Source organism: Erpetoichthys calabaricus, chromosome 11 (assembly GCF_900747795.2).
Source record: "Erpetoichthys calabaricus chromosome 11, fErpCal1.3, whole genome shotgun sequence".
Taxonomy (NCBI): Eukaryota; Metazoa; Chordata; class Cladistia; order Polypteriformes; family Polypteridae; genus Erpetoichthys; species Erpetoichthys calabaricus.
The window spans coordinates 29,865,414-29,884,904 of record NC_041404.2 but is presented as its reverse complement, the minus strand read 5'-3'; the positions used below and the strand labels follow the sequence as shown (position 1 = coordinate 29,884,904).

At 39.5% G+C, this 19,491-nt stretch overlaps 1 protein-coding gene across 4 annotated transcripts in view; it reads right to left on the bottom strand.

The window, feature by feature from the left end:
* The window catches only part of LOC114660282 (histone-lysine N-methyltransferase, H3 lysine-36 specific-like), a 153,791-nt gene continuing 134,300 nt past the window's right edge, over window positions 1–19,491 (bottom strand). For all 4 annotated transcript variants that reach the window (XM_051933835.1, XM_051933834.1, XM_051933833.1 and 1 more), the window contains exons 20-23: window positions 13,813–13,954; window positions 11,709–11,815; window positions 3,347–3,551; window positions 1–2,687 (exon numbers count right to left, since the gene is read on the bottom strand). In XM_051933835.1, coding sequence (XP_051789795.1) covers window positions 2,302–2,687; window positions 3,347–3,551; window positions 11,709–11,815; window positions 13,813–13,954 — 840 coding nt within the window. In that variant the 3' untranslated portion in view covers window positions 1–2,301. The remainder of the gene's footprint in view (window positions 2,688–3,346; window positions 3,552–11,708; window positions 11,816–13,812; window positions 13,955–19,491) is intronic.

Genomic DNA, 19,491 nt, shown 5'->3' with positions numbered 1-19,491 from the left:
TTTTTAACAAGGACCTATAAATGAATTCATTTACGTAGATCTGTTTTTTGCATTCACGCTAAATAAGCACTAACAGAATAAACTATCACAGTCATGTCTCTTTTAATAAAACACTCAGAACATCACTTTTGTGATAGGCAACAAACCAGCTGCTCCTGTACAGAAAGCCCACTGTATTTGCAACATTAAAAAGGATGCCAGGGAAAAAAGTGGTCTTGACACAAATATTAAAGAGACGAATACAGCTCATTGAATCAAGTGCCTGGAACACAACTCACATGTACTAAGATAATAAAAGGCAATGTACACAACAGCTGGTAACTTGAAACTCAAGGTGGCGTGTACAAACAAAGCATCATCTACCACAGTTAAGCATTACAAGGTAACACAAAGCAGAAGTGTGCCTTTCAGTAAAAAATGATGTGGGAGTGATGTGAAATTCAACCAGACTGTACAAACTCTTTTCACATAAACCATTAAAACATTTCCTTACGCTCACTCCCTCAAGGTGCATTTCTTTACAGAAGTAGTGCTTTCTAAAGTTGCAACAGTGCAGAAAATGCATATTGCTAGGTTGTAGTGCTTAAAGAACACGTGAAAGAATAATGTACCTGTGTCTCTGATGTCACGCACCAGGTATTGGCAAAGAGTGCCCAGGTTGATGCTGGGCATCTTTAAATTGGGTCTTCATTAAGATGCTAAAAGTTTCTCCAAAGTTTTGTACAAATGAACCATGTGTTAAAAAAATACAGTGCAAGTGAGCACTTACAACACTTACGGTAACTAACAGTTGACATGAGACTTACAGAATGAACGCTAGTCACAGAGGTGCAAAGCAAGGCACTGAAAAAAATGGATAATATCCTAAGAAAAAGGTCCGTTGAGAACACTGCTTTATATTCCCGACTGCAGCCAGTGCAGATTCTACGTGCACCGGGATGCATTGCCAAGAACAAAATAACAAAGAGAATGGATGTTGTGAGAAAAGTTATTAGTGGAATTTCAACAACCATTTCAGATTTCACAACATCAAGGTCATCAAAAGTCCACTGCTATCTGAACATGATGTTAAGAAAAAAAGAACGCATTTTTTACTGCAGCAACTAAATTGCAAATAGAATGTCTTTTATCTGATTGTAACTGTTTTATACTCTGCTTTGAGACATAATAATAAAAAATGTAATGTGAGGCCCAGTAACTGGATTCAAGATATGGTCAGTACCAAAGCCAAACATCCACTGCTTCATAAAAGAAACCTGAGCCATTGTTGATTTTATTTTGAAACTGGTCCAACCAGGAATTAGACCAAAAGGAGTGAGGAGAGTGAGGGAAGAGGACACAGAAAGTGACAAGAGTGAATCCGTTCCTTGATGAAGTTTGGAGGAGGCACCAAGAAATGCGGAGCACCATACTGAGCAGAAACAAGTTGCTTCTATCTCACTTAAGTGTGTGGAAAGGAAGGAAGGAAGGAAGGAAGGAAGGAAGGAAGGAAGGAAGGAAGGAAGGAAGGAAGGAAGGAAGGAAAGGACCAGTTAAGCTATTTTTCCGTTTTTGTTTATTATGATTAAACTGTAAATAGACTCACTTTTTAACCTGTTGGTATACTGTAGTAGTAAGGAACCTTAGAATTATTTTCAGGATTCATGAAAGCGGTGAAGTACTGAGGACAACACAAGATTACAAACAGGATTATGGATTAAATATTTTTCATTATTTGTACTCTGAAGTGCGTGCCACAAGAAATAAAATCTGTAATATGCAATCCACCCCTAGATGGCAGCTGCTATTTTATAATTTAAATTTCTGTTTCTCAAAATGGCAGCGTTCTAGATGAGAAATCTTCACAAACTCTACAGCAGAAGGTCAGGTTTTATATGCTGTAAACGGCATGTTTTGTTACAGCCACAGAGAAATATTTCTGCCTACACTTGAGAATGTAACATAGTTTTCCACTGCCAAATTAAGCAACACTTTGCTTTGAACAGTCTTCTGTAGAAGACCCCTTTTTTAATTATTGACAGCTGCCCATTCTTTTTCCAATTAACATAATTGGCAGAAAAATATTTTCAGGGAACATAAAAATTTCAGAAATGAATGAGGAAGTAGGGGGGTTTGTGTGGGCAAGCCAGGCATCCTAAGAGACTTGTTATGCTCATTTTTAGCTGCAAAATAAAAGTAGAATTTTTTTTATTTGCAGAACACCTACTTCTAAATTCTGCAGTCTACCAGTGAAAGAGACAAAGAGGAGTCATCTCAGGTGAAAAATGTAAGCCTAGACTCTCTTCTAGAGAGATTTTAAGATTAAGGAATCTTTTCCACTTTCCTCTCTTCAGGTTGTTTATGTTCCTCTTTCGCTGGCATTGTTTTGATGGTACCATTGGTGGTAGAGTCAACAGTGGATTTGGTGAAAGTAGTGGAAATGCTGGTAGTTACTGATCCTGCAGTCTTTTTTTCTGAACCCTTAGAAGCTGCACCGCTGTCAGGGACATATTCCCTGATTTCCCCTGGTTCCAGTGGATCTGGACCACATGGGTCATGTTCACAGCAAGAGAGGCGTCCATCTAGCTTTGAAATAAACAGCATTCCTTCACGATGCTCCTTGCAGAAAGAGTTAGGACACATCTCACAGAATGAGGCAGCTTCCTTTCCACATACATCACATTGGTGCCATGGACATTCCCATCGACCTGACAAAGAAATACAACATTTCAAAAAGGAATAAGACCAATTATCATTTAGAAATGTATGTTACATATTCCAAACTCATCTGCTAAACTTCTCAGATAAAACTTAAAGCTAGCAATTTTTATATACAGTACCTGCATTCTCTCATTTAATCACCCTGCTCTTTTCTTATTTCATTTTGTAACCTGCTTTACCAGTCAAGTCCTGTTCTTTAAAGCTCCAGAGTGAAATACTGAAAAAAAGGATTCCAAGACTTTTGATTGTTAACGCTAATCAGGAATTTTACAGCAGAAAATCCTATTTTGTTTGGTCAAACTCTTACCTGTCATTCTTAGTACTACACTATAGACAGTGCACAAGATTCTTTTCTTTATAAGCTAGTCTTTTATACAGTAATTTAAAACACTGAAAATACTAAGACATAGAAGATTGCTTTTTCTATGAACTATGCTTTTCAGAATATTTTATAATACTGAAATCACTAAGACATTGAAAGAACATTTACACTTCATCAGTGCCTAGAACAAGGAAAATACAGTGCACCAAATGTAGTGGAATCATCAGAAATAAATATTTTTAAATTAGAGTGAACACAATTAATGCTCTTCTAGTGCAGAAAGATAAAGCCACATGTACAATAGTATTACAACGATTAACATACCTGCAGGTCGCTTGGTAAGGTTCAGACAGTCTGCATGATAAACTTTTGGGCATCCTGGCTTTTTGCAAGAAACAATCTGCCCACCATCACCACAGCTAAAACACTCATCCTCTCGCTCCTTGGTAACTTCAGATTTTGACCGGCGCTTAATATTTGTTTTCTTTTTCAGTTTCCGTCCCTTGTCTTCAGATGAGCTTGGTTGATTCTGTCATAAAGGAAACATTTTTTTAAAATAATAGAATATACTAAATTGAGCATGAACTTTGTTAAAAAGATCAAAAGGATACCATATGGTCAGTACCACAGTAACTAAACATCAGTGATGCCCTAGTCCAGAGCAGTTTATATATATCTATATAAAATAAATAAATAAATATATATATCTATTATATATCTATATATATATATATATCTTCTTACATAATATGCTACTGTGGCTGTTTGTTTGTCTGTCCAGGATTTTAAATCACCCGTAGCTCACAAACCGTTTCAATTATTGACCTGAAATTTGGTACACATATACTATGTGACGTCTGCTATCCGCTTTCAGGGTGATGATTGACCTCCAAGGTTATTACACTTTTTAATTTTTATTTTATTCTAGAATCAACTCTTGGTAGCGGCCAGCAGGTCGGCGGATGCGTACTGGTGCCGTTCTCATCCCTACCACCTTTGCCGTCATTTCCTCTACCTCTTCATATCTTAAATCATTCTTGAGGCAGATTGAAGACTTAAGTGCCAGCTTAAGTGAAAAATTAAAGGAAACGTACTAAGTAATTGCAACACAAACACTGACTTAATCAATTTTAACGTGAAGAGAAGAAGTGGACCGCTAGGGTGGAGAAAGGAAGAGCTGCTCAGGAAGCAGCAAGCACATCAACCTCTGAGCAAAGGAATGCTAAACATACAGAGAGTTCATTATTGTGCAGTGCAGTGCGCCGCTACTGGTAATACATAAATGACAAATGAACATCAAATTACAATGATGAAATTACAGGAAAATGTGTTTTATTGCTCAAGTGGATAAAGTCGATCGATAGATAGATAGATAGATAGATAGATAGATAGATAGATAGATAGATAGATAGATAGATAGATAGATAGATAGATAGATAGATACTTTATTAATCCAAATGGGAAATTCACATACTCCAGCAGCTCCTTACTGATACAAACAAAATATTAAAGATTGATAATAATGCAGGTAAAAACAGACAATAACTTTATATAATGTTAACGTTTACCCCCCTGGGTGGAATTGAAGAGTCGCATAGTTTGGGGGAGGAACGATCTTCTCAGTCTGTCAGTGGAGCAGGACAGTGACAGCAGTCTGTCGCTGAAGCTGCTCCTCTGTCTAGAGATGACACTGTTTAGTGGATGCAGTGGATTCTCCATAATTGATAGGAGCCTGCTGAGCGCCCGGCGCTCTGCCACAGATGTCAAACTGTCCGGCTCCATGCCAACAATAGAGCCTGCCTTCCTCACCAGTTTGTCCAGGCGTGAGGCGTCTTTCTTCTTAATGCTGCCTCCCCAGCACACCACCGCGTAGAAGAGGGCGCTCGCCACAACCGTCTGATAGAACATCTGCAGCATCTTATTGCAGATGTTGAAGGACGCCAACCTTCTAAGGAAGTATAACCGGCTCTGTCCTTTCTTACACAGAGCATCAGTATTGGCAGTCCAGTCTAATTTATCATCCAGCTGCACTCCCAGGTATTTATAGGTCTGCACCATCTGCACACAGTCACCTCTGATGATCACGGGGTCCCTGAGAGGGGTCTGGGCCTCCTAAAATCCACCACCAGCTCCTTGGTTTTGCTGATGTTTAGGTGTAGGTGGTTTGAGTCGCACCATTTAATAAAGTCATTGATTAGGTCCCTATACTCCTCCTCCTGCCCACTCCTGATGCAGCCCACGATAGCAGTGTCATCAGCGAACTTTTGCATGTGGCAGGACTCCGAGTTGTGTTGGAAGTCTGATGTATACAGGCTGAACAGGATCGGAGAAAGTACAGTCCCTTGTGGCGCTCCTGTGTTGCTAACCACAATGTCAGACGTGCAGTTCCTGAGGTCTGTCTTTAAGATAGTCCACGATTCATGCCACCAGGTATGAGCAGAGGTTGGATTGTGTTGAAGGCGCTAGAGAAGTCTAGAAACCTAATTCTTACAGCACCACTGCCTCTGTCCAAGTGAGAGAGGGATCGATGTAGCATATAGATGATGGCATCCTCCGCTCCCACCTTCTCCTGATATGCAAACTGCAGAGGGTCGAGGGCGTGTTGAACCTGTGGCCTCAGGTGGTGAAGCAGCAGCCTCTCCATGGTCTTCATCACATGTGATGTCAGAGCAACAGGCCGGAAGTCATTCAGCTCACTAGGACGTGATACCTTTGGGACTGGGGTGATGCAAGATGTTTTCCAAAGCCTCGGGACTCTCCCCTGTTCCAGGCTCAGGTTGAAGATGCGCTGTAGTGGACCCCCCAGCTCCGATGCACAGACCTTCAGCAGTTGTGGCGATACTCTATCTGGACCCGTTGCTTTGCTGGCACGAAGTCTCCTCAGCTCTCTGCTCACTTGCGCTGTTGTAATTATGGGTGGGGATGTTTCTCCTATGCTGGTATCAGCAGAAGGATGTGTAGAGAGTGCAGTACTCTGAGGTGAGAGTGAGAGTGGGTTAGGGTGGTCAAACCTGTTAAAGAAGTTGTTCATTTGGTTTGCTCTCTTCACGTCTCTCTCAATGGTGGTACCCCGCTTTGAGCTGCAGCCAGTGATGATCTTCATCCCATCCCACACTTCCTTCATGCTGTTATTCTGCAACTTCTGCTCCAGCTTTCTCCTGTACTGCTCCTTCGCCACCCTGAGCTGGACTTGGAGTTCCTTCTACATGCTTCCATTAGGTCAGATTATCTCGGGACATAACGTGAGCTACCACAGCTATGCTGATGACACACAGCTGTATGTATCAATAGCACCTGATGACCCTAAATCTCTTGATTCGCTAACACAATGTCTAACCTGTATCTCAGAATGGATGAATAGTAACTTTCTCAAATAAATAAAGAAAAAAACCGAAATCTTAGTGATTGGCAATAATGGATACAGTGAGGCTATTAGAAATAAACTGGATGCATTAGGATTAAAAGTCAAATCGGAGGTAAAAAGCTTAGGGGTAACCGTTGATTGTAATCTGAATTTTAAATCGCATATTAATAAAATCACTAGGACAGCATTTTTTCACCTAAGGAACATAGCAAAAGTTAGACCTCTTATATCATCGAAAGATGCAGAGAAATTAGTTCATGCGTTTGTCTTTAGTCGACTAGATTACTGTAATGCACTCCTCTCAGGACTACCCAAAAAAGACATCAATCGTTTGCAGTTAGTGCAGAATGCAGCTGCTAGAATCCTTACCAGGAAAAGAAAATCCGAACACATTTCTCAGTTTTGATGTCACTACACTGGTTACCTGTGTCATTCAGAATTGACTTTAAAATTCTGCTTATGGTTTTTAAAGCTTTAAATAATCTCGCCCCGTCTTATATATCGGAATGTCTGACACCTTATATTCCAAATCGCAACCTCAGATCCTCAACTGAGTGTCTCCTTAGAATTCCAAGAGCAAAACTTAAAAGAAGTGGTGAGGCGGCCTTCTGCTGTTATGCACCTAAAATCTGGAATAGCCTGCCAGTAGGAATTCGCCAGGCTAATACAGTGGAGCACTTTAAAAAACTACTGAAAACACATTACTTTAACATGGCCTTCTCATAACTTCACTGTAATTTAATCCTGACACTCTGTATATCCAATTCATTATAATAACCATTCAAAATCTGTACTAACCCCTACTCTCTCTTCTGTTTCCTTTTCCGGTGTCCTATTGGTGGTGGCTTGTGCCACCACCATCTACCCAAAGCACCATGATGTTCCAACAATGATGGATGGATTAAAAGCCAGAAGTCTGTATAACCATCAGCATCAAGTGACTCCGTGAGAACCCTAACTACAAAGAGGACTATTTCATTTATGTTAGGTAGAATGCCCAAAGGGGACTGGGCGGTCTCGTGGCCTGGAACCCCTACAGATTTTATTTTTTTCTCCAGCCTTCTGGAGTTTTTTTTTGTTTTTTCTGTCCACTCTGGCCATCGGACCTTACTCCTTCTTATGTTAACTAAGGTTGTCTTATTTTAATTTCTTATTTGTCTTTTATTCTTCTTTTCTTCATTATGTAAAGCACTTTGAGCTACTTTTTGTATGAAAATGTGCTATATAAATAAATGTTGTTGTTGTTGTTGTTCTGCACGCGCTTGAGCTCATGCTGATCACCGTCTTAAAAAGCCCTTTTCTTCTGGTTCAAAAGGCCCTTGATGTCACTTGTAATATTGTTGAAACAATATGCATAACTTCATAATCTTCTTGCAACAGAAACAAAACAATGGCATATAATCTTTAATTCTACAGTATGACACTACACTATTTTTTTCCTCAAATGAGAGAGGAGAATTAAGGGAAGAAGCCTACACACTATTTTTCATACAGTACATCATGTTCGAAGGACTGTCTATTGCCAGTGCCTGATCTTGCTCTGGATAGATTATCCAGTTATATTGATTGCTTGTGTACTCAACAGAGTTCATGTTAATTTAAAAGATGTCATATTCTGTGCCTGTAGTTATCCATGACAGAGCTGGGTATGGGATTGTGGGCCAAAAGCACACATCATAGAAGTGTTATTATGCCATTGTAAGTGGGGAATAAAACATCTATTACTTGTTGTGCATACATTTGAAACAGTGCTGAGAAATCATGAGGGAACTGTACAATCCCACCATGTCCTGCAATTCCTAATAGTGTAATCTGACATCTTCAAGACAGAGAGACACTGGAATTGCAGTTGGTAAATGTGACATGATCTCTAATGCAAAGTTGTGTAGTGTGACATCAGACAAACTCTCACAAGTTTGCAAATTAACAAACAGGAAAAAAACAGTTCTACAGAAAAACAAAAACAAAGATAAAAAAAAATCTGTGGGATAAAAAAGGTCCTTATGTGACCAAAAAGGTTTTGAAGCAAATACTGCACACAAAAAAAAATGCATACTAAAGCCGCAAACATTTTTCAGTAAAATCAGCCCAGATCAGTTTCTAAACTAAGCCCAGACAATAATCTAATGCAGCAAACCAAGCCTGACAGGGACTATTACTAAACCAACTGATGATTATGAGTGGCTAAAGCTTTGGTGGTTTTACATCTGTAGAGTTTAGTTGCATTAATCTAGTTAGTTGATTGTTAGTCAAACATGCAATAAAAGGTGCAATGACCAATTCAGCAAGAAGTGCCACCACAGGAAAAAAAAAAAAAAAAAAAAAAAAAAGTCTCATCACCTGGGACAGTCTTAAAGAGTAAGTTTGGTATTATTTAAGTTGATATTATTTCTTCACAATCATTGCTTATATTAATTTGTCACAAAAAATTGTGTTCTAAAGTGAAGCATTGTTTATTCATTTTAAAAATACTTTGCATGTTCTTGCAGCTTACATATTGGGGCTAAAGGGTATACAGAGGTCCATAGGTGAATTTTGTCTTTCTAACTCACTTAGTCCTCAGCAGGGCCACGGTGGATGCTGGAGCCTATCCCAGCTAGCATAGAACACAAGGCAGTAATAAACCCTGGACAGGGAGTCAGTCCATTGCTGGGCAAACAAACACACACACACACATACACACACAAACAAACAAACAAACACACACGCACACCCAACCACACACTAGGGCCAATTTAGTGTCAGAGGTGAATGAAAAGGTCTTAAAACAAAAACAATACGTCAATTTTTCAAGCTAAAATTTTTATTGTGCATTGAACCACATCTTGAGGTTACACACATATTGCATTTCACTGTATCCATTTTAAGAAGGTAAAAAAGCAAACCTTTAATGGGAGATTTGGCCATTTTAAAAGGAGACTGGCAGTGCACAGCACTTCGTTAACTACCTCACTTGTCCACTATCATGGCAACAATGTCAGCCCCACAAGACGTTTCTTGCTGCAGCCTTCGAAACAGGGAGTAGAAACTTGGACCAAGGGGCATGGATTCACCTTGGAAAGTTATCGCCAAGCTCCCATTACTGACATTTTTGAATACTGATGTACAGAAGTGAATTGACGATTCTGTTAAGTAGACAACTAGACAATAATAACTGCAAAAGGAACACTTACAATTACATTTATTTTTTTTTCATTATACGGAAGCTTATTTCTTTTTTCAAAAGGATTGCCCACTGCTGCTACATTGATAATGTACCACAGCATCTAGGAAGAACATGCAAACTCCATGCACATGTAATTCCAGTCTCATTCACTGCAAGAAAGCAGAGCTACCACTGCGCCACCCTGTTACCAAATAATATTATTATGAAACGCTGACCTCAATATATTTCATCCACTACTCCATTCAAATAGAATGGTATGTCTCCAATGATATGGCCACTCAATCCACAGCAACAACCAGATGGTTGCAAAGACAGCTTTGTGCCTCAGTCCACAGGGAAAGCATTCACATAGGTGCCCAAAGAAACACTGGCTCGATCGGTCAAGGGATGATATGCACTAAGTCAACACTGCCCCACAAAAATGTCCTTGATTGGAAAAAGTGGAAAACAACGTGCCAAAAAGTGGATTCTGCATTAACTGGCACAAATGCTAGGAAGGTGATTAATCTGCCTTTATACATATTTCTCCGCTATAGGCACAATAGTATTCCATTCATCTTCCTAACCTGCTTATCCAGGGCAGAGTCAGTAATGCCAGCAAACATGAAGCCAAGACAGGAAGAACACCTGGACAGGGCGTCAGTCCATTGCAGGACAAACACAAATAGGCACGCATGCACACACTCACATACACAGATCACTTTAGCAGTGCCACTTTGTTATTATTTGAGCGTGCAGCTGTCTGTTGTTACAATGCAGGGCAGAACATAACTACACAAAAACAGAATTACATAAGCAGAGGTAGGATTACAATCAGAATATAGCTTGGTGCTCAGTGGGGCATGTTGGGTTGTCACACCTCAACCCATGATGGCAGCTGTGAGCAGATAAGCAAACCTCAAGAAATTAAAAGTTTCATGAATCTGTGATAAAAATAATTTTTTTTAGATTCCTTTCATTATCACAAGGATGCCTCATAAATGCAGAAGGCATGTTTTCTCAAATCTAAACATTTACTCCATTAAAGTGGACGTTTTCAGAAAGTTGCTCATCCTTTAATTCGGCAAAATGTATTTGGCAAAAAATATTCTTGCCCATGTCATTTTAAGAACTATTAAAACAACCAGAGGAAAACTAATTAGATTAAAATAATTTGGGGGAAATAAAAAATCTAAATGCTGAACCAAAGGTTAACTATTTACATCTGGCATAATAAGTGTGAGGGCGGCACGGTGGCGCAGTGGTAGCGCTGCTGCCTCGCATTAAGGAGACCTGGGTTCGCTTCCCGGGTCCTCCCTGCGTGGATTTTGCATGTTCTCCCCGTGTCTGCATGGGTTTCCTCCGGGTGCTCCGGTTTCCTCCCACAGTCCAAAGACATGCAGGTTAGGTGCATTGGCGATTCTAAATTGGCCCTAGTGTGTACTTGGTATGTGTGTGTGCCCTGCGGTGGGCTGGCACCCTGCCCAGGGTTTGTTTCCTGCCTTGCGCCCTGTGTTGGCTGGGATTGGCTCCAGCAGACCCCCGTGACCCTGTAGTTAGGATATAGCGGGTTGGATAATGGATGGATGGATGGATAATAAGTGTGTGTGTGTGTGTTTTTAAGCAAAGTGCACAAGCATCAAAGACTTTTATATCCTAGTATATACATAACATTCTCTACAGCTACATGTAAAATATTCATTTTTGGTAGCACAGTCTTTTATTTGAGAGATGCACTGGGAACCTATCAGTTTCATTTACTCTATTGTGCAGACAGAAACTGTGCAAAAAGCTCATGTTATGATATATAAAAATTATATTTTATGTACCTGAAAATTCCACAGTTGATGTAATAATAATCTTTACATTTATATAGCACTTTTCTCACTACTCAAAGCGCTCAAAACCTGTAATGGATATAAATGCCTTTGAAGGTCTGTTAACATAACTGTAAATATAAAGGCCAGTAGTTTGTTGTTTCAGTGCTAAAGGAAGACAAAGGAGAAGTAATTTTAAACACTTATACTGTAGTTTGATGTCTATGAGGAAGGGGTATGCAACTGCTGTATAGTGGAGATGCTACTCATGTTACAAAACTATGAAAATTTAAATGAAACAGTGATAATGCTGTCCATAATTTACATAAAAGATGCAACAAAAACAGCAATCAAGTATACCTTTGGTCTGACTCCTAGAAATCCACTGCAGTTTGGAGATCCACATTTGCACACTGTCTTACCATTTCCCAAACACTCCAAGTTATAGTTGAAAGTAAGTTCAGTACCTAGTTAAAATTAAACAAAAATTACTTTTGTATTCTACTTACACATATTTTAATGCAACTTAATAATGGCTAGTAAGCAGACATTGTTTTTTTCTGTGTAATTATAAATGTTCTATGCTAAGGATGAACCAAGATTTCTTTTATTATCAATAAAAAAACAAAATTGTTTTATTATGACATTTTATCTAAACCTTGCAGTACACTGACTTGAAGACTTCATTAAGTATTTAAAGCAAATTTTATTATTTAAAAGCAATGAAGCAAAACTACCATGCATAAGGAAAGTTGAGCATAAAGTAAAGTAGTTGAACGTCATAATTTTCTAGCTTTTTGGACAGTTTTAGGGCTGCTAATCAATGAGTTACATTTGCTTGCAAACTACTAAAACTCATAATTAATAGGGCTAGCAGCGTGACACAATATATGTATTTCTCATAATGAAAAAATTGTCAAATGTATTTATTTTAGTTTTACAAAATATAATTACAAGATCAATTCAAAATCAAAAGCTCTATTGATATTTCTGTAGCAGTGCTACAATTAATGTTTGAATAATGTGGTCCTCCTTACAAGAGAGGTATGTAAGAAACTAAAGCATTACTAAGACAGTATGCCCTATTGTGAAGATACAGTATATAACAAAACAAGACAAAAGAATACTGCACAAATAAAATCGATCTGCACACCTCCACTGCATCTGTGCGTACAAAGAGGATATCCTACTTGCAGCAAGAGTTAAAAGAGCTCATGAATACTGTTGAAATAGTGTTTCTTTGTCCTTCACATTTTTCAGAATGATTTGTAGGTTTTGTACACAACATTCTTTTCTTGCAATCTCCAAAAATACTATTTTTACTGTTATTCTTTTTATAGCAGAATGCAATCTTGAAATATACAGTTATCTTGTAATTCTTTTTCCTTTCGCAGCACATATTCCTGTCATGTAAAATCTAAAATGACATTGTCTTAGAAGGGAAATTTACTGCACTATTCTACCCTTTTTTACTCATTTACGACAATTCCTGTCAGAATAAAGAAATTCAGACTCTTTTCATGGAAGCAACTGCTTAGTTAAACCAATATCTGAAAATCCAGTCCATCCAGTCACTTTAAGAATCTACCTTTTCCTACTGAAGGGCTATACTAGGAAAAGCAAAACAAGGCAAAAAACAAACCTGGCAGAAACATCAGTACATTACTAAGAACAAACATGTAAATGCACAAAATAATCAAAACATCTTTCAGGTCAGTTGTATTCACTTTGGTATTACTGATACCAGTATACCATACACAACCAGAAATGAGATACCAGCTCTATATCGATTCATTTACTCTATACTGTCCAAGTGTCTGCAACCTTTAATGTATACTGTACATTTTCATTATAATTGCTCTTGATAGTACTTGCATTAAAAGCTGAACAGTTATACTTCCAAACTCTTGTTGGCAATTGCAACATCTTGTTTGCTTTACTTCACATTCTAACTTTTTACTATACTAATTAATTAGTATTTTTAACATTTTTATAACTTTGCTTGCTCTCTAAAATTGATTGTGTTGGTACATACTTTTATTGATACTATTGAAAGTAAAAGCATCATGGATTCAGTTGGACAAATGAAGAACTACTATGCTCAGTTACCAAAATGTGAGTCACTCACAGGAGATAAGTTATATAAATGAAATAACCCCTATAAGCAATAACCCAGTCTTACATAAAAACAACACTTAGCACAAGAAAATGCCCTTTCCAGAAATTCAACACATGCATTTGAATATTTTCCATTCTTAATATTTGAAACTGTGAACTTGTCAAACACTACTGGATTAAAAGATTTTAAATTTATGTATTTTTATTTGTTGGGGCAGTAATTTTAAAATTCTGCTATTTAATCTATCATTAAAAACAAAAGCGCAGCATTATTACCAAGGGTTGAGTTTAACTGAATGATAATATAAAAACAGATGTCAAACACAGAAGAACCAAAGCATCTCACCAGCTGCAATGTCCACCAGTGCAAACAGGCCGACCCTTGTGTCTCCATTCACAGTCCACTTCTGAGTTTCACAGTTTGGCTGGCAGCTGTGGTTCATGAATCTTGAATGATTGCCCTTTGGCCCTGCATCAATAATTCGATCCTGTAGAGGAAATTAGTATTACAATGAATTTTAGTTTCCAAGGCTGAATTTAATGTACAATTTAGCTTCCTAAAATTTACATAATTTAAGTGAAGATGTTAGTTACACTGGACTACACTAGGAAGCTAACATGTAAATATTGCGTCTTTGTGAAAAGGTACTTGAGGATCTTAGGAATATGAAGAATAGCACTATATCTTTTTGTGACCTCAAGTGAAAATACACACATACATACTTTGTACATGCAAATGCCAGCATTCTTCATGTGAACAAAACATGCACATACCTCAAACCAACCAGGACATTATACTATGAACCTACCTCTGACTTAGTATTAATTCTACCAATTCACAGTTGATAACACTGACAAACCTTTCTAAGCCCCTTAATCTTCTGCAGGTTATCTGGCTTTGGAGTAGTTTATAAGTACAATTTTCCATGATTGCACTGTTACAGGAGCAGCTCTTAAAAGAAATCCCTTCTCCCCCTTTCATTTGACCAAGAAATGCAGAAAAAAACTAGTGAGATGTATGAACTATTAGAAAAGGACTGAAGTAGCAGAACATTTTCAGTTTGATCAAATGGTTCTTAAGAGGGGACATGATTGAAGCACTTAAAATTATGAATGGAATTAGTCCCAGTCATAATTTTCATAAATTCCTCAACAAAACCACAGGGGCGCAGAAGCTTCAATTTTCTCACTAACATTGGGTTATTTCTAAAACAGTGTCCCAGTAGCATCAGGTGCAAGGCAGAAATCAACAACAGATGAGGCTTCAGTCTACTGCAAAGCATGGTCAGGTACATGACCACACATACTTGTTGAAGCTAATTTTAGACTCACCAAGTTAATATATCAATTTCATTTTTGCATGTTGAGAAGAAAATCTTAGAAAAATTCACACATACATGGGAAGAATGTGTAAACTCCATGCAGACAGGACCTGTCTGGGATTCAAACTTGTCAGTCTCAAATTGCGGGGCAGTAGCAGTGCTAACCATTGCACTACTATGCTGTCCATGTATCCACTTTCCCAAACCTTTTCATTAAAATATATTGTATACTGGGTGACAGGAGTCTATCCAAGCTGCAGTGGATTCATGAGAGGAATCATCCTTCGACTCAGTTCTAGTGGATTGTTAGGCACAGTCACACACAAAATGCTAAAACTCATAAGCAAGAGCTTTATATTTCTGTTGGAATTCATTTTTAGAAATGTTTCCCTTTTGCAGGGGGATGGCAATAAATCTCTTTTCTAAATCTTTCAAAATAATGTGTTTGTGTATGTATGTTTATGTATTAGTAATTTTCATTTATTTTAAATACTGCCATATTCCTTATAGTATCTTTTATGAGGTACGAAATGTCATGCACTAAAATATACCCTAGTTTAATATTGCTCAATTAATAAGTTTAAATAAACAGGGTAACGGTAACAACTTATTCATAATGTGCAGTAATGACTACAGGAAAAAAAAAAAAAAAAATTACATTAAAAAAACTTGTGATTTAACTAGGCCAGGGGAAGTGGCATCAAACAAAAGTTGACATGGGTGACAATGCAACATCAATATCACATGATATGCAATCCTTTACTCAAAACATAATGCAAAAAAACAATTACAGAAAAGATGATACTGAGCAAAAAAAAAGTTAATTCCAGCAAAAAATGCCCTGTGCCAATTTTTCAAATCATTCTTCTTGTGGATACTAGACAGTATTTGAGAAGAAATGCAAACTTCTTCCCGTCACCCTTTAGGACACACAGTAAAACTGTCAGTCTATTTTAACTTCAATATAAGACTGCACAGAGTATAGTTAGAAAAAAAACACTGAATACATACAATAAATGAGCTAAAAAAAAGCAAATATTCATTACTGCACAGCAATATTTTCATTTGGGCAGATACCTGAAGAAAACAGGATGTCGTACATAAATCACTTGAATCAGTGCTGTGATGCAACACAGAAAACTCAAACAAAATTAATTTTTTGTGCCTTCATGTGTAGCAGCAAAGCTAGCACATCTATTCTATTCACATTATAAGCAAGTAGTTTATACTCAATAAAAATATACACAAATGCGGAAAACGTTCGTTAAATGCGATACTAAAAACTTCTCCATAAACAGTAATGTCCATCCATCCATCCATTTTCTAACCCGCTGAATCCGAACACAGGGTCACGGGGGTCTGCTGGAGCCAATCCCAGCCAACACAGGGCACAAGGCAGGAAACAATCCTGGGCAGGGTGCCAACCCACACACAAACACCAAGCACACACTAAGGCCAATTTAGAATCGCCAATCCACCTAACCTGCATGTCTTTGGACTGTGGGAGGAAACCGGAGCGCCCGGAGGAAACCCATGCAGACACGGGGAGAACATGCAAACTCCACGCAGGGAGGACCCGGGAAGCAAACCCGGGTCTCCTAACTGCGAGGCAGCAGCGCGATCACTGCGCCACCGTGAAACGGTAATGTACATTGTTTAATTTCCTTTATGTCCAAATGCTATAGCATAATTTAAGCCAGTATGATGCATTTCTATATTAGTAATTAAAACCAGTGCATCATGTATTTGACTCAGCTCACTCAATGGAATGCCTCATAAAAATTACTAGTGAAACTTGTGAGGCTTTCACTATATTTTTTTAAGCACAAAATTAATGATATTAGAAATAATATAGTACTTCCTGCCTAAAATTAATCTGAGTGAACCCCAGTACTCCATTTTAAGTGAGTTAAATTATTTGACCAGAATAGATCTGCCCAAACTACGCAGAATAATTTCTCAACTGAAACACTTGTGATAAAGCGAGGTCTGCGGCTTGGGTGCAGGTTAAATAAATAATCGGGTCCCAGAACATGCAGGCTCGGGATTGGGTGCAGGGTGTGGCTCCACTTCACTGCAGGGCTGATTGAGGTGCCTGGCTGGGTGCAAATACACAAGCAAATGGGAGCATCAGTCAGGTGCCTCATTCAATGCCTTGCAATTTGCGGCACCTGCACCCAATCAAGCAGAGATAAAAAAGAGCCTACAAAGGACAGAGAGGAGAAAAAAAATCACCAAGAGAAAATGAGATCAGAGGGAGGAAAAGAAAAAAACCCCAGCGACTAATATGCCAAAGAAAGGAAGCAGAGGTTAAAGGATGGGAAGAAGAAGCAGGCACGACAGAGAGAGAGAACACTGAGCTGGTGTAGAGAACAAAAGCAGGTGGACGGGAGTGGAGCCCCAAGGGGAGGCATATGGCCATCTCTCAGGATGGGGCTGAGGTTCACTCCTGCTGCGCAACCAGGTAGCAGGAGCAACCATTAAGCTCTGGAGGTGCTTGCGCTGGGTGGAACCAATGACAGTGGTGGGAGTACAGAGTTCTTGTGCCGGGTGAAGCTAGGATATGGCAGTGGTTCGGATGGAGCAGGGTTTGCTGGTTGCCCCGGGCACCGTGGGAGTGATGGCAGGGACACAGGCCGGATGAAATGGGTGTCTGCAACTGTTGGTCAACATCTTGCCGGCCTGTAAAATCCAAACAGGATAAGCTGGAGAGGTGTCAGTTTTAAAGGAAGGCACCAGGACTTGTGAATTTTAACTGACAGTTTCCTACACTGTATTTTTTTAACCTTGTTTTTACATTTTTTTTTTTAAAATTGAATTTTAACCTCCACAGCATCTATATTTTATTGGATTACCTATTGACATTTTGAGTACTGTGCTTTTTGGACACTTTGATTTTTGAATTGTTTTTAATAAAAGCACTGAGCACCTTTACATCTTCCCCTTGCTTGGATATATGAGTGTCATCATTTGCCAGCTCATCCCGGTCACGACTACCAATGGTGTTAGGTCCAAAAGGTCTCAAAACGGAAGTGGGAGCATGGAGCCGACCTGCTCTGTCACAACCCTCCACCTGCGTCCTTCACTCAATACCAACAGGCTTTTTCAAAGAAGTCTCTGTTGTGCTAACTGATAGTGTACTTGACATAGTGAACTCATCATTAGATATGGTGGTCTTTCCTGACTGTCTTAACACTGAAGTTGTCTAAGCCCTGCTCAAGATAAAGAATCTTGATGCCTCCATTTTTAATAATTTTAGACTAATATCTAACCTAGACTGGTTGTAGACTGGGAGTTTGCCCAAACAGTCTACATGTGTTTTGTGGACTTGGAAAAGGCATTCGACGGTGTCCCTCGGGGAATCCTGTGGGGGGTGCTCCGGGAGTATGGGGTACCGGACCCCATGATAAGGGCTGTTCGGTCCCTGTACAACCGGTGTCAGAGCTTGGTCCGCATTGCCAGCAGTAAGTTGAACCCATTTCCAGTGAGAGTTGGACTCCGCCAGGGCTGACCTTTGTCTCCGATTCTATTCATAACTTTTATGGATAGAATTTCTAGGCGCAGCCAGGGCATTGAGGGGGTGCGGTTTGGTGGTCTCAGGATTGGGTCACTGCTTTTTGCAGATGATGTTGTCCTGTTTGCTTCATTAAGCCATGAACTTCAGCTCTCACTGGATCGGTTTGCAGCCGAGTGTGAAGTGGCTGAGATGGGAATCAGCTCCTCCATATCCGAGACCATGGTCCTCAGCCGGAAAATGGTGGAGTGCCCTCTCAGGGTTGGGGGCAAGAACCTGCCTCAAGTGGAGGAGTTCAAGTATCTCTGGGTTTTGTTCACAAATGAGGGAAGAATGGAGCGGGAGATCGACAGGCGGATCGGAGTGGCGTCCGCAGTGATGCGGGCTCTGCATCGATCTGTCTTGGTGAAAAAGGATCTCAGCCAAAAAGCAAAGCTCTCAATTTACCAGTCGATCTACGTTCCTACCCTCACCTATGGTCATGAGCTGTGGGTAGTGACCGAAAGAATGAGATCGCGAATACAAGCGGCTGAAATAAGTTTCCGCGCCAGGGTGTCTTTCCCTTAAAGACAGGGTGAGAAGCTCAGTCATCCGGGAGGAGCTCAGAGTAGAGCCACCGCTCCTCCGCATTGAGAAGAGTCAGATGAAGTGGCTCGGGCATCTGATCAGGATGCCTCCTGGACACCTTCCTGGTGAGGTGTTCCGGGCACGTCTAACCGGGAGGAGGCCCCGGGGAAGACCCAGGACACGCTGGAAGGACTATGTCTCTCGGCTGGCATGGGAACGCCTCGGGATTCCCCCGGAAGAGCTAGTAGAAGTGGCCAGGGAAGAGGGAAGTCTGGACATCTTTGCTCAAGTTACTGCCTTCGGGACCCGATCTTGGATAAGCGGAAGAGGATGGATGGATGGATGGATGAATGGATATCTAACCTTCCTTTTTTAAGAAAATTTCTAGAAAAGGTAGTCATAACACATCTAAATTATTACTTGAATAAACATTCTATTCTTGACAAATTTCAGACAGGTTATAGAACAAATCACAGTACATATACTGCACTGGTTAAAGTAGTAAATGACTTGTGGGTTAATACGGACAGAAGCCATGTATTTGTTCTGATTCTCTTAGACTTGAGTGCAGTATTTGACACTACTGTTCACAGTACTCTTGTATATCATCTTAGTCAATGGA